The sequence below is a fragment of the Ambystoma mexicanum genome, chromosome 12 (genome assembly GCF_040938575.1).
Source record: "Ambystoma mexicanum isolate Mex_15411 chromosome 12, UKY_AmexF1_1, whole genome shotgun sequence".
Lineage (NCBI taxonomy): Eukaryota > Metazoa > Chordata > Amphibia > Caudata > Ambystomatidae > Ambystoma > Ambystoma mexicanum.
Window position 1 is genome coordinate 619,079,872 of NC_090936.1, and position 15,577 is coordinate 619,095,448.

Genomic DNA, 15,577 nt, shown 5'->3' on the forward strand with positions numbered 1-15,577 from the left:
GAACAGCTGCATGACCAAAGAGAAAAAAACAGATATCTTAAGGGAGTGGGGCACTGTGTTTTTTTTGCAAAACAACCTATAAAAAAGATGATTATTTTACCAACATTGTAAACTAGATGTTTTTTAAATTGTAAATGTACATTTCTAATGATCACTTCCAGTATATATCATAGCTATAATAAGAATGTTATACGTGTCTCACTGAGCAAAGTACATTATCAAAACCTGCAATAACCATGTTATGATAGAACGTTCTCACTCCAAAATGGAGAGTCTGGAACACCTCTGTTGTATCCTACCTACTGTAAGAAGGAGACCGGGAAAACAAGGACACTCCTCTTGGTTCGTACTACAGGCATATCCCGGAATACTGACCTAGTAGGTACGGTAGTGTCTGTCTTCCGCCCTGCCCATATTGTACTGTTTAGAAACACCCCTATGAGAAAGGGCAAAAGGGCAAATATCACCAGTGAGGGGTTCTGACAGCGTTGCATTAAAATCTGAGAACATAATGAGAACATAAGAATGACCACAGATGTTATATGTAATAAACATGTCTGCAATAAAAGGGTTGAATGCTTGAATCACTAAGCATACAATATGCACCGTGCTTGGTGTTCATTTGATTTTTCACAGCACCTTTTCCTAGCATTAAAGTATTTGTAACACGGATGCGCATCCCCTTATCAAATAGTCTTATTATTGCATGTTTGGATAACATGGCTAAAATATCAATCCCTTCACTGATGTCCAAGGACTGTCAGGAAATAATGTTTATTTTCCCCTTGCAAAATTTTAGCTGGGTCAGAATTCCCCTACTTTAAAATATGTGTGTGTAGTGGAGTCACAGTAGCAACACCATATTTAAGGGGACATAACACTTAAACTAGTAAACTGAAAAATGAGTTCTTCATTACAACTGACCTCATTCTTGAAGTGTCACTTATGGCATAGCAGAATGTATCTATAGTTCAGGCATGATCACAGAGACATTTCGTTTTTTATGGAAACCTTTTTGTTTTCTTCCATAAAAAAATAACATTCTTCCAGAAATAAGCGATGACATTTCACTTCAAATTGAAAGGTCCTTTCCCATTAGCATTCTCAACTCAAAAGGAGGGAATTATCTGAAAAATAACCTTTTGAAGGGATATACAATCACTACCTATGAGTTTTATCCCATGTCAATCCTTTCTGGTCAATATTTCACCCCAACTCTCTTACCCGGTCAGAAAAGTGGTTTATCCCCATCCAGTAGCTCTTCTTGCCTTGGTCCGCCAGCTTGTTGTGTTGCATCACCATCTTCCAGGTCGATTCCCACCTTTCCCTGCGCAGAACCTCCTCCCCAGCAGTCTTGTATTTCTTGTCTACCAAATAGCAATTTGGTCAACATAAACGTAAACATTGTTTTCATAAGAAAGCCATATATTTTTCATTTAACATATAGGTGTATTCAATTGGCATGTTCACTAAGCAAAGACAGTTAGTTATTTCTCATAACTTTTTTTAATACATGTTAATTTTCATAGGAAAAGAAGGTCAGGCGCGCACTCTGGTTCCAAGTAATTTAATCCTGATGTAAGTAATAACAGGGTTGAATCCCAACACAGTTCAAAAAATAATAACAGGGCTGAATCCCAGATGCAAATAGTCCCAACAATGTTAAAAAATTACCATGGTTAAATCCCAACTGCTACAGTTTCAAAGCACAATAGTTAGTTCTACTTCTCCAAATACTTTCAAGTCTCAAACTCTCATCAGGGAGGCTGTGTTAGCTGTGTTCCTTTTCAGGTGTTGCTAATTACTTTTTTTCAATTTCAGTCTCAAAGGATTCTGGTTATTGTAGTGATGGCACAATTGTTTCATGTTAATTTTCATGTTTGCTTTATAAACATTCTAAAGTTAAAACAAATGTCAGCAACATAGAGGTTATCAGTATAAACCACACATATGTTTAACTAGAAGGGGTTAATGATTAGAAAAAAGCAAGACTGAAGAATGGCAACCTCTTACATAAACAGATATATACTTACAGGACTGCTGAAATCATCACAGGTTAAAACCTAACTACACTCAGGTGCAAAAGACTGAAACATGCAGGGAGATCCATCATATTATCAGTTCCACATTTCTGCGACAACCTCTGACTAACTCTGAAAGCCAAATATACCCTCAAGAGGATCAAAAGGAATGTGAAAATCTGGCTCCAAACTCCCTAAAATATGTCTGCGTACATTAACAAAATGACTTTCCCTGTGACTCCTGTGATTGACTCTACCACACTCATGTCTTATGACTAGTACTTTTGCCCCATGCACTTAGCCATTACCTGATAACCCGGGATTTTCCTGTCTTAGCCTTGCAAAAAGTGATCTGATTTGTTCCCACTTGTTGTATGTTTGTTGTAATATTAATAACCTAAAGGCACCAGCATTTCTCTAACCAATGGTGCCTTAGCAAAAGCATCAACCACATCCAGCTCAGATCTCTGTTGTCGACTGAAACTAAGAAGACTACCTGCCCATCTAACCTCAACCCATGCTTCCTATTTCTTGTACATATGTCGCACCATTGTATTATACTTGATGTCCTGTTTTTTTGTCCCAGCTCCTTCTAAGCGGCACACCTGCGAGTTAGCTCCTTATTCAATTACTAAATAAATAGAAGGAGTGCGGCTAGGTAGCTGGCAATAAACAGCTTGGAGTTATTGCCATTAAATGGGAGTGCTAAGGCTGTCATAGTAAGAAGACACCCAGTATCCTAATAGCCAGATTAATTTACGGGCATGCTTGCTGTTAACTATGACCTCCTTGCCATCATCACCTTTACTCTCAAAGTTACAGTCACTCTGTTTCGTAATAAATAGCTTTGGAACAATTGGCAAGTGTGTCACTATCAAAGTGCTACCACCTTCACACTGAGCAGCAATGGGAGCCCTATTTGCACACTTAACGTCTCAGGAAGTCATAAGCATAAATAATACATTTAGAGCAAGATCATAGACAGTATTCAGCATGTTACCACTTGCTAGTTCAGCATACAATTATTTGTGTATGGAGCGATTCTTTACGAGGATGGCTGGAATAAGTCAGCCCTGCAAACCCTTCAAAAGCCTAGTGCTGGGTTCTTCGTGTTATACAGGCAATAATGTACCTTACAACAGGTTTTGTGCAGATCGACCTTCTGAAATTGGCCAAATCAGTTTTATTTCTGTTAACATATATTAATACAATGGTGAGCTGCTCTCTGGCAGTTTTTTCACACTGATAATTTCTTTTTATCAATGATTTACACTTATTTTTCTTATGCATGTTTGTGCATTCAAAACAAAACAAATAGTTGTGACGCAATGATGTGTAGCATGTGAACCACACACAACATTTTTCTTCAGTGCTAGTACATGGTAATTAAATACAAAACCAAATATGTTGACACAGAACTGAGCATATTCGGCATAGAGCAATTAATCAACATTATTGAAACTATGTGTGTGTATAATATTTTATGACCTATATAGGTCTGTTGCCACACCCTCTGCACCATATACTTCATGGTGCAACTTCTTGTTTCTGCTGGATCCATTTACAGCCTATCAATTTTGGGCTACATATAAAATCAATGGAACATTTTGTGGCCAAATAAAAATTATGACTGAAACCAATAGGCACCAAATAGCAGTTGCAAGATGCAACTGGGAGTGTCTCCATGGCAGTTCAGTACATGTCAAAATACCCAAATGCAGCATCTGAATCCAGTAGTAACCCATTGTAAATGGGGAACTGAAATGTCCACCAGCCTGTGGGAGTAAAGAGATGGCCTTACCAAATTTGGTTTTCCAGGCTTGCCATTCCGAGTCTAGGAACTCTGCTGCCAGGGCGCCGGCAAGCAGCGATGCCAGGAGCGCCAGATGTTTCACCTTGTGCATCCTATAAAATAGAAAAATAGCAATTAACAATCCATATGCATTACAGAAATAGAATGGAAATGAAAAGATTTCGCTAGCAATAGCAAGGTGAATTAAGCAATGATGGGGACCGTCCAAATGTGCAGGAAAGTATGTCAAATTCTGTGGAAATATGTTGCACATTTCTGCAGGAAGAAGGCAAAATCTGCAGGGAAACCTACACATCTGCTGAAGCAACAGTCATAAATAGCCGCTATTTTTTCAATATATTGATCAAGATAAAACATGCTACAATTAACTGCCACATTATATTTATTCTCAACATTCAATAGTAAAACATCAGTGACTTCTGTGTCCACAGCTGACACGGTGTGCTGCCTCCTCCCTAAGTCCAGTCGTTTCGCCTCCCTTTATGATTCTGCAGGCTTTCCCGAAAAGGGCAGGAAGAGGAGGACATTTCATAGGCAGAGAGAACACATCTGTGGAGATCGATGTATTAGTGTTGCGGATGTGTCCAAACGTACTTTACATCAACCTTACACATCCAATACTCAATTCCATTTACCATCGTTAGAGAATGGACTTAGAGAGGGTGTTTTACAACCAGCCATCACAAAGAGAATGGCAAATACACGTTGTGTTGAACATAATAAATAAGGTCAGCCAAAACTGAAACGTGTACAAGAAGGATGAGGAGTGAAAGTGTTTGCATGCCAAAAGAAAAAAATGCCATTTGTTTGAATGTTTCCAGAAATAAGAAAGGAAGGAGGAAAGAAAGAAAGAAAGAGAGAAAGAGAGAAAGAAAGAAAGAAAATAAAAAGAAAGAAAGAAAGAAGGAATGGAGGAAGTGATGGGAAAAGCTGCAGGACTTGTACATTCCTGGTGACTGGTGATACCTTGTTCTGGTGTAAGGTCGTGGACCGGGTTCCTCTCTGAAGTCCCCTCTTGTAGAGAATAGTGCAAATCTACTGGGGAACCGGCTTATAAGAGCACCACCAAATACTGGCAACTCACTTGATTGGCTGAAATGTATTTTTGCTTAATCAGACCGTTATAAAATCGTATCAAGATTGACAAGATTAAACCTTTCTGCACAGCACAGCCCCAGATTAAGTATTTTCCACGATAAGAAGTGGCAACTAGTGAGAAATCCGTTGCTCCTTCCGTTAGCATGTAACGGCTCTGGGTTGCTCACACAGCCATGCTCTCCCACAGCTGCCCTCTTTATTTAGTGCAGTGAAGCCTTCAGGCATTCATTTACTGCCCTTCGGTGGCACATATCCATAGGTATTGCAGTTATGCATTGAAGGGTGTTAGTGAATGCCTGACATCACAGTTTACCCATTTTAGAGCACTCTACGCAGTCTAATAAAGTAACTGATGAAGACTGAATAGCGACAGTTTAAGTCCACCAGGGTGTGAGGTGTGCCCCCCGTCCCCATCCACCAGTTAGTCCTTAGCAGCTGGCCTTGTTTTAGACATCTATCAGAGGCACTATGAATAATCCTGGACATGGATTTGGTCCATCCTGGAGCCTGCTCGGACCTTGTACTAAGAGCCACCTCACTAGCAGGCAGTTGAAAACACTGTATATAGAAACACGCATTGGCAAAGCCAATAGTTTTGGCATTTATTGCTGTTCTTTGCATTTTGCATTTATCGGCACCAGGGTGCATGGAAGAGAGTGCAAAGTTGTAAAGTAGGATATTACAGGTCCCGCAGCTCGGCCCGCATGCTAATCTGCATACATCGCCAAGCCTGGGCGGTTATTTGAGTTAACTTAACTAAATGTACTCCTGCTGACCCATGCCCAAACCGCCTGTGCAGTTCATCTATGTTTGACTTGTCTAGCCATATGTACTCCGTCTGAGCAATGCCTTAACCGCCTGTGCAGCTAATATGTATTGGCCTTGCCTAGCCATGAGTACCCCTGCTGATCCGTGTCTAAGCCGCCTGCGCAGCCACTGTGCACCTGCTCAGGCCGCCTCACAATATTCTCACGCTGATCTGGCCCCATTGGAATACGCTTCCGCTAGTATTGTTCTAATGCGTATTTGCTCGCAAAATTCTGCTTACCGTACCACCCTCCTAGCAAAACCCATTATACTTAACTGCTCTCCCATGCACATAGCGCACCCCCATGCATCCACATACTACCATGGGGGCTGCCCTGATCAACCTGCTGATCTACGCCTACCACTGCTTGACCCTATCATGCCTCAGGCATACCCTGACATCCGCGCGTCCGGTCCAGTGTCATGACCTACCACCTCACACAGCACTTACAAACCTCTACCCCCTTACACCACAGCTGCCTCACAACCTACCCGGATCCCAAGCTAGACACATTTTGGAACCTGTGACCTCACACCACAGGCCCACCCCTAAGCACACCACTCACTGCACCCTTGCATTCAGAAACCTACACCTGGCAGGCAGAACCTACCTCTCCCGACCCCACTCTGACACCTATGCACCCTCCATCTCAGCCAGAAATACGATCCTCACATGCCGCACTACTCGCATCAGCCCTCCTCCCACCAGCCCCCCGCCCACCATAAACACACCCAACTTCATCATCCTCTGAGCCCTCATCAACGCCAGATCTATCCCTGCCCATGCACTGGATATTGCTGACACTATCGTACGTCTCAAACTAGACTTCCTCGCGATAATGGAAATCTAGCTCAACGATGTCTCTTGCCCAGCCCTGTTCCTTGCTGTCTCTGACAACTACTCCATATGCAGAATGGATAGACCCACAGCTAAAGGAGGTGGAGTTGCCATCATCGCCAAATCCTACCTCAACATGAGAGAGGTGCCTTCCACTCCCCACACATCTTGTGAACTAATCTCTGTCAAACTGTCCATCCAAGTGACAGCGACTCTTAACATCCATCTAATCTACCATCCACCAGGGCCCACCCATGCCTTCGAAACTGAGGTCACACAGATTCTCACCACTAACTCCATGCCCAAATCACAAACCATCGTACTTAGGGACTTCAATCTAGGACTGAATGACCCCCTGAACACCAATGCCTTATCCTTGGCCAGTACCCTATTGGTGCTCGGCCTCACTCACAGGATCCAAAAATCCTAATCACGCAAAAGGTCACACACTAGACAGTTTGGAAGAAATAAACAGCACCGCCATCAATACATCTAACACTTCCTGCCTGTGGACAGACCATCACCTTATCACCATCATAATCAACACTCTGATCAGCCCCAACCTCCCCAGCAGCCCCTCCTAGAAATAAAAAAAACATCACAGCTCATAACCTGCTCCCACTACTGCAACCTGTACTTGATTCGCCCACGGCCATGGCCACGGACCCCACTACTATGACCAGAACATACAATGACACAATACTATCTGCTATAAATAAAATAGCTCAGCTCACGACTCGCAAAGCCAAACTTCTTGCCCACCTCAATACATGGTTCACCCCCAAACTAAAAGATCTAAGAATAAATAAGAGAAAAGCTGACGCACTGTGGAAAAAAAATACCCTCACACAACAACAAAACTCTCTTTGATACAGCCTCTAGGGACTACAAGCTTAAGGTACTTCTAACCAAAGGTGAACTTTACAACGATAGAATTGCTAAAGCCAGCTCCAACACCAAGGAACTTTTCTGTATCCTCAGGGAGTTAGAAACACCCATCCCTCCCCTTGAAAGCTGCAACAAAGATGCAAGCTGGTGTGAGAACATTAAAAATGCTCTCCAAAACAAAATTAGTCACCTCCAATCCTCCATCGAAGCCAAAAAAAACAGCTTAGATAAGCTCCACATACCCACACCACCCTCCGCCACATCTGAAAATAATCTGTAGTTTAAAACCATATAGATGCCAATGTGACCCATGCCTACCTACTGTCATCAAAGAATGTGGACCCCAACTCGCCCCCTTCTTCACCAATCTGATTAATGCCTCCTTCAAAGGTAATTGCATACTATCTGATCTAAAAACAGGTTCGGTATTAGCATTATTAAAAAAACCTACTCTGGACCCCAACACTCCTACTAACTACCGTCCCATCACCATGGTTCCCTTTCTCATAAACATTCTTGATCGGGTATCATATCTACAGATCCACAACTACCTCGAAGAGAACAACATCCTAGGGTTATGCCAAACACAGGATGGAAACAGCATTACTGGATTTAAAAATCCAAATGGACAAACAGAGCGACAATAGGAAACAAGCTGTGCTTCTTCTCCTAGACCTCTCCGCTGCCTTTGATCTGGTGGATCACAATATTCTCTGTGAACCCCTCTCATCAGCAGCTAACTTCTCCCCCAACACCACACTCTGGATAAAATCCTTCCTCAGTGACAGAACTATGAATGTTTTCTCCCCTAAAGCCGAGGCACCCCCCCACCCCAGTCACCTGTGGAGCACCACAAGGCTCCTGTGTGGCACCCACCTTATACAACATATTCACGAAGCCACTCTTTGACCGCCTGGAGGACCTGGGTGTCATCTACACCAACTATGCAGTTGACACACAGGTCCTCATACGCATCTCAGAAAACCATGACACTGACACAGCCACCTCAGTGTCATCTTCCGAGTCATCCAAGACTGGGCTGCTCATCATCGGGACCCAACCCAGAATAGCCAAACTCAATCTTCTCTTCAAATCATTTATCATAGATGTACATTATATCAAAGTCTCTACCACGGTTAAAATCCTTGGCTTCCACCTAGATTCATCTCTTAACCTCAACAAACAAATTAATGCTACCACCTCAACCACCGCATACACATGCAAACTCATCAGAGCTTGTAGAAAATTCCTCTCCACTGATAGCTGCCTCAGCCTGGCCAGAGCACAAGTCCTCATGCGCCTCGACTATTGTAACGCTCTTTATGCAGGAACCGCGAAACAGAACATCAAAAAGTTACAGCTCTTAAAAAAGAATGCCCTCAGGACCGCGCTTAACGTCCACAGAGCGGCGCACATGTCAGCCACTAGACACCAGCATCACTGGCTACCAGTACAGGAACACGTCATGTTCAAGTCACTCACCCTCACCCACAAATGTCTCCACCAGATGGGACCTGCCTGCCTGGCCAGCAGCTTCACATTGACACAATGAGCCAGACCCACCAGAGCAACCTATCAGCACCGCCTCAACACCCCCAGATTCAAGCTTCAAAATGCCAGGGGCAGCAGTTTCCCCATGTTTCCCAGCCAACTCTGAAACTCTCTGCCTCCGACATTCAGAGCCCAAGACTCCTTTTGTATTTTCAGGAAACAACTTAAAACGCACCTCTTCTCCTACAGCTCAGCCCACCATGACACTGAGCGCGTCTAGCTATACTCCACCGGTGCTCACATGTGCGGGTAAGCTCTTTATGTTAATTCGTCACGTTCTGTCAAAGTGTTAAGCCTGTATCCTACTGTATGTGTCTTGCATTCCCTGTGCAACAACTGTAACTCACTTTCTTACTCTCTCGCCATTTGTAAAGCCTCTCACGCCTGTAACTGTCTTGTATTTCATGTGCAACAACTGTAACTCGCTGTCTCACTTAAGAAAGCGCCCAGATGCCTCCGGGCTCGGTGCGCTATATAAGCTTAAAAAATAAATAAATAAATTGATAATGGGTGCCATTGATGGTGATCAAGAGGAAATATGAGCGTGAAAGAGTGAGAGTGAGAGGGTAAGAAATAATGTGAAAGTGTGAGAGGAAGGATAGCTGGGGTAGAGAGAGGAAGTATAGTGGAGGATTTAATGTTATGTTAATGTTTAAGGACATTTGTACCGTGCACTATCACCACCGGAGTGGTCCCCTGGCTCTCTGGCTGCTCTGAAAAAGGAAGGAAGGGGTAGTTAGTGGGAAGAAGCTGGAAAAGTGCAAGAGAGCAGTGATGTGCTGTTGGCGGCCTCAGCCCAGTGAGTCTGTTGGCTGGGCCTGGGGTGTTATGCGTCCGGTAGTCGTCGTGTCCTGTTGTGCGGGTCTATGTGTTTTTTGTTTTGTTGTTGCAATTTAGTGACGTTTTTGCGGTTTGTTGTGCTTTAGGTTTGTGGTTGTGTTTGGTTTGTAGTTTGAGTGGTGTTTGCAGAGGGGGAAATTGTTAGTGCAGTTGGTTAGTTGGCATCATTATCCTGAATTGAGGCGCTGTGCCTCTGCAATCTCCTCAGGTCGGGCTCGGGTGCACTCCTGCGTCCTAGTCATGTTCTGGGTCTGTCCGGCCTTCGAGGTCCCTTTCACAACTGGTCCCCTCCTCCCCAGTCTTCCCTTCCCACTCATACGGCTAGCGCACCTGACTATGTCCACAGCTCAGATAGTGTGGTGAATGGTAATATCCCGATAATTCCACTATAATGTGGTACCTGGGGGCAGCTGTGGGGCAAGTGCGGGTGTTGGGTGGGATTATGGTGGGATGTTGACTCCATCTCAATTTGGGTGTTGCCTGTGTTCCCCTCTAACTGGCGTCCTTCGTCCAGGTGCCGTGGGATCTTCTTCCTATCGGGAGATGTCCACAGTCTGTACTGGGGGTTGTCCGTGTCCACTCCAGTTTATTCATCTCGTTTCCTTTTGTTTCGGTTTTCAGTTTGAGTCTGTGGTGTTGAAGAGACAGGTTTTTAGTAATTTCCTAAATTTTAGGTGATTTTTGGTGTTTCTTATATCTTTTGGGATGTTGTTCCAGGTTTTTGCGGCTAAGTGGTAGAAGGATGTGCCTCCCAGTTTCTTATTGAGGTATGGTTTAGGTTCCAGGTGGATTTCGTTGCTTGACCTGAGGGGCCTTGTTGGCTTGTAGATTGTTATTTTATTTTGTAGGAATTCTGCTCCCTGTCCACTGATTGCCCTGTGCATTATGCACATTGTTTTGAAGGTGATGCGATGTTTTACTGGCAGCCAGTGTAGTGTTTTGAGGGCAGGAGTGATGTGTTCTCTTCTTGATAGTTTGAGGAATAGTCTGGCTGCTGCATTTTGGATCCGTTGTAGTTTCTTCAGGAGGTATTCTGGAGTTCCGAGGTAGAGGCTGTTTGCATAGTCGATACTTGACATGATGAGGGCGACAATAGTGAGTGTTTTGTGCGTGAAGGAGAGAAATGGTAGGATTCTTTTGCCGTGTGGAGGAGGAAAAAACATTTCTTGACTGTTGCGTTTACTTGTGGTTCTAAGGTTAGGGTGTTGTCCATCAGGACTCCCAGATTTTTTACTACCTTAGATGGTGATGGTGTGGTTCCCATTTCCGTTGGCCACGGGATGGCGGTTTCGTTCACTTGGTCTTTGGATATGATCATGATTTCAGTCTTTCCTGGATTGATTTTCAGGTTGTTAGCAGTCATCCAGTTGAAGGCTTCTTTTAGACACTTGATTAGGGTTGAATGATCCGCTTGGGTGTCATTGATTTTGTAGATGATTTGGGTATCATCTGCCTAGTTGTAGCATGTAATGTACTTTTTGAAGATTCGGATAACCGGAGTCTGGTAGATGTTGAAGTACAGTGGTGATAGTGAGGATCCTTGTGGTACACTACAGTCGTTAACTCTTGGAGTGGATTTGAAGGGTTTAATCCATACGGTTTCTGTTCTGTCTGCTAGGAATGATTTAGTCCAGAGTAGTGCTGTGTCTGTTATGCCTATGTCTTCTAGTCTTTTGGTTAGAGTGTCATGACTAACTGTGCCGAAGGCTGCGGAGAGGTCGAGTAGAATGAGGGCTGAGGTTGTGTTTGAGTCTGCATTGGTTTTTAGGTCATCGCAGATGGATTGTAGTGCTGTTTCCATTCCATTCCTCTTGCTGGTCTGAAACCGACTTGAGCTTGGTCTAGCAGGTGGTGTTTTTCTACGTATTCTTGGGTGAGTTTATATACGTAAGTTTCCAGGAGTTTTGCCGGGTAGGGGATGTTTGAAATCGGCCTATAGTTGGAGAGGTCTTCTGCGTCACTACTTGTGTCTTTCAGAAGTGGTTTAATATATGCTGATTTGAAGGTCTTCGGTACAGTTCCTGTTGCTAGCGAAAGGTTCATAAGGTTTCTGTAGTATTCTGCTGGCGTTCCTTGTGCGAGGATTGATTTGTAGATGTCCGGGGGACAGGGATCCATGGGTGATCCAGCTTTCTTGCTGTGTTTTACCAGCAATGCGAATGCCTCTGCTGATATTTCAGGGAAGTTTTTGAGTTTGTGCTGAGGTTCTGTGATGGGTTCGCTTTGTAGTATGTTGTGGTCGGTTGGTATGTTTTGTATGGATTGTTGTATGTCGTAGATTTTATTTTTGAAGCCGTCTGCCAGGTCGTTGCATAGTTTCTCGGAGGGGGTTGGGGTGTTGTCGCAGCATGGTGGGTTTCTCATCTCTTTAATGATGTTAAACATTTATTTTTGTGTGTTGGCGCCATTGGTTATTATGTCATCATAATGCCTTCTCTTTGCCTTTTGAATTTCCTTCTTGTATGCTTGGATTTGTCTCTGGAAAAGTGTTATATTTTCCGGGTCATATTATTTTCTCCATTCCAGTTCAATTTTTTTGTTTCCCTTTTTCATGGTGCTTAATAGTGGGGTGAACCATTTTGCCACTGCTCTTTTTTTTGATGGTGTGAATGATTTTTCTGGGGCGATCTTGTCGATTGTGTCTGCGATCCATTTGTGTAGTAGCTCCGCTTTCCTGTCTAGGCCAGTTAGCTCTAGTTCTGTAGTTGAGGGTTTGGTTAACTCCAGTTGTTCGAATAGGTTGCTTTCTTTGACGTGTTTTCAGTTTCTTTTTGAGGTGGTTGTGAGTTTAGGGGGTTGGATGGATGGAGAGTTGAGTAGGCAGAGTGATCACGAAAGGGATGATGAGATGGTCGCTCCACAGTATTTGTAACGGCGGTGCGGTGGTGATGAGTTTTTCTTCCGTGAAAATTGCGTCGAGGGTGTGTCCTGCCGAGTGTGTTGCCCCTTTGACTAGTTGTCGTAGTTTCATGGTAGTGAGTTGTTCAGTCAGTGAGTTTAGGGAGTTGGCGTGACTGTCTTCAAACCAGATGTTGAAGTCCCCCAGGATGATTAGGTGTTCGTGATTGATGGCTATGTTGGTGATGGCTTCTATGAAGTTGTCGACGAAGGTTGCATCGTATGTCGCTGGTCTGTACACCAGGATGAATGTGACGTTGGTTTTTGGGTTTGCTGTTAGGTGTATTACCATGGTTTCACAGTTGGGGATGTTGAGCAGTTTGTCTGTTTTTATTTTCAGGTGTCCTTTGAATGCTATTGCAATGCCCCCTCCTTTTTTGATTTTCCTGTTTATTTGAAGGCATTTGAAGTTGGTTGGAAGGCAGCTTTGGAGCGTGATTTTGTAGTTGTCGTCCAGCCAAGTTTCTCTGATGAATAGGTTGTCAATGCCATTGTCATCGAGTAGGTCGAAGATCTCTGTTGAGTGTTTTGATATGGATCTTGCGTTTATAAGATTGCAGTGGAGTTTGGAGGTGTTGTTTGGCTTGGACTTTCTTGTTGAGATCGTCCTCTGATCAGTGTTGGGGTTTCTTTCCTGGTCAATCTCTTGCTGAGTTGTGGGTTTTGGGGTGTCAGCGTCTTCAAATAGTTCTTCTACGTTCTGTCTTGGGTTTTTGTTTTCATCGGGTTCGTCTTCAATGAGTTGTGGTTGTTGATTGGAAGTTCTTCTTGCTTTGGTGAACGGTGTTATCGCCTCGGAGGTGTGTTTGTTGTTTCTTGTGTTGTTCATCCTTCTTCTGCGCGATAGTGTGGGGTAGTTTGATGTTGCGGCTTCTAGCGTTGGGTTGGTTTTTTCTAGTGACCCGTTGTCGGCGAGGTATGGAGTTAAGCAGAGGGATTTGTCTCTTCTCTCGGTGTTGGTTAGAATCTTGTTCCTGAGTTCGGGATGCGTTTTGTAGTTGTGGTTCTTAGTTGCTGTTCCAGAGTGTTTGTTGCTTCTTCTATTTTTCTTTCCCTTGGAATGGGTCGTTTGCTCGGCATTGTAAGAGGTTGTTTCGTCTTTATTTGTTTGCTGATGTCCAGTTGGTTCTGCTTTGGTCTGGTTGTCTTGTGGTGTCGTAATGTGTGTGGAGGGCTGTCTGCTAACAGTTAGGTCTCTGTCTGTGGGTGGTATTTCCAGCTGCTGTTGTCGGCTCGTTGTCATGATGCCTACCCCCGGAGCACCAGGCCAGGCCCAGCACCCCCGGGAGCAGGCATCACGCCCTCGGGTAAAAGCCCAGCGGCCCTTTATAGGGGCTCTTTGGACTCTGTCCTGGCGCCGTTGGCGCCAGGCTCAAGTTGGACATCAGTCCTGGCGCCATAGGCGCCAGGCTCATAAGGGGAAGTGTTTGGTGCACTTACCTGAAGCAGACCATGCTGCACACTCACCTGATGCAGACCATGCTGCATGAAGAACCAAGCCAAATGAGGCTTAGGAGGGACTATTTTTCAGAAGGAACTATTTTGTTACTTGGGTGGGGCTGTGGAAGAATACTCACCTGGAACTTCTTCCAAGGCTATTTAAGCCACGCCCGGACAGCCACACGTGCTTCGCGTTGTTCTGCATCCCAGCAGCTGAATGCTCACCGTGTCTGCTCCTGCACCTGGACTCCAGCCACGCCCGCCTCGAACCTGGAACACCTGTAGGGGAATAAGAGAAGAGAAAGGTGAAAACCAAGAACTTATTCAACCTTCTTACCTGCATCCGGAATCTTCACGCCAGCATTCCTGAAGGAAGACTTCCATTTAAAAGCACCGCGTTGCTCGCTGCAGCGCCGCGCTTCACTCACCTGTTCCCGTGACGCCACCCGGCTCCATCGCGGCTCTCAGCACCGGTCGCCACCTCTCTGCACTTAGGGGAGAGAAGAAGAGACAAAAGGTGAGCAAGGGAACACAAGAGGAAAGCCGAATTTTCAGCCATATTACTTACCGGCTTTTCCTGGTGAACCATTCCACATCTCGGGTCGGCGCCGCATCTTTGGCAGGTACCGCACCCCGGCCCCTATGGGGAAAGGACAAAAGACATTACTAGGGAATTATAAAGACATTTAGAGGGGTCGCCCTCATCACTAACTCACCTGATTTTACCACCGGCAATTTAATCTCTCAACGCATCGCCTTTGTTCTGCACCTGAAATAAAGGACAGATCACAGGTGAGGAAAAACAACATAAAAGGAGGCTCACACTTGAACTTTTGCATCTTCATACTTACGGTGTATCGCTCAGAAAAGTCAAGTGGATTTGCCAGCGCCATTCTGAAAACCAGTGAAGTAACTGGATGAACACGCGCCCCTGCACCAGAAGCAGGATGGAGAGTTCATCCTTCCAAACCATAAGGTAAGCTTGAACCGGGGGTTTTGGAGGAAGTCAGAGAAGAACGAAGGGGGAAAAGGGGGAGCAAGCACACTATTCATCAGACAGTTAATCCCCTTTCTCATCTGCAGAAGGATATTCCTATGGGCCAGACAAGCAAGATTTGGGGGTCCTGTTCAATCGGTGGTCCGAATTCTGTGCATCACGCTTGAAGAGGCCACAGCAACCCAGACCAGACCAGCGCCTCTGTGGGAGCCAGGTGAGCGTTACAGAACGCGAAGCCTTCCTACAAATTCCCACCCAGGCGCTATGGAAACTTCTGAGACTGACCAGTTGGCCCAACTACTGGGGGAATTACGGGCTGAAGTACACGCCGCTCGTCAAGAGACTAATGCTCTCAGGAGGGAAGTGATTGTAACAAAGGAAAGAGC

The 15,577-nt window shown here is 44.7% G+C and overlaps 1 protein-coding gene and 1 long non-coding RNA gene across 4 annotated transcripts in view; one reads left to right on the forward strand and one right to left on the reverse strand.

The window, feature by feature from the left end:
* Positions 1-4,936, reverse strand: part of LOC138513908 (cathepsin S-like) — a 46,506-nt gene extending 41,570 nt beyond the window's left edge. Inside the window, exons 1-3 of the mRNA XM_069629050.1 lie at positions 4,801-4,936; positions 3,823-3,926; positions 1,225-1,367 (exon numbers count right to left, since the gene is read on the reverse strand). Of these exons, the coding sequence (XP_069485151.1) occupies positions 1,225-1,367; positions 3,823-3,925 (246 nt within the window). The 5' untranslated portion in view covers position 3,926; positions 4,801-4,936. The remainder of the gene's footprint in view (positions 1-1,224; positions 1,368-3,822; positions 3,927-4,800) is intronic.
* The window catches only part of LOC138513910 (uncharacterized), a 519,082-nt gene that overhangs the window by 47,532 nt on the left and 455,973 nt on the right, over positions 1-15,577 (forward strand). The window lies entirely within an intron of this gene.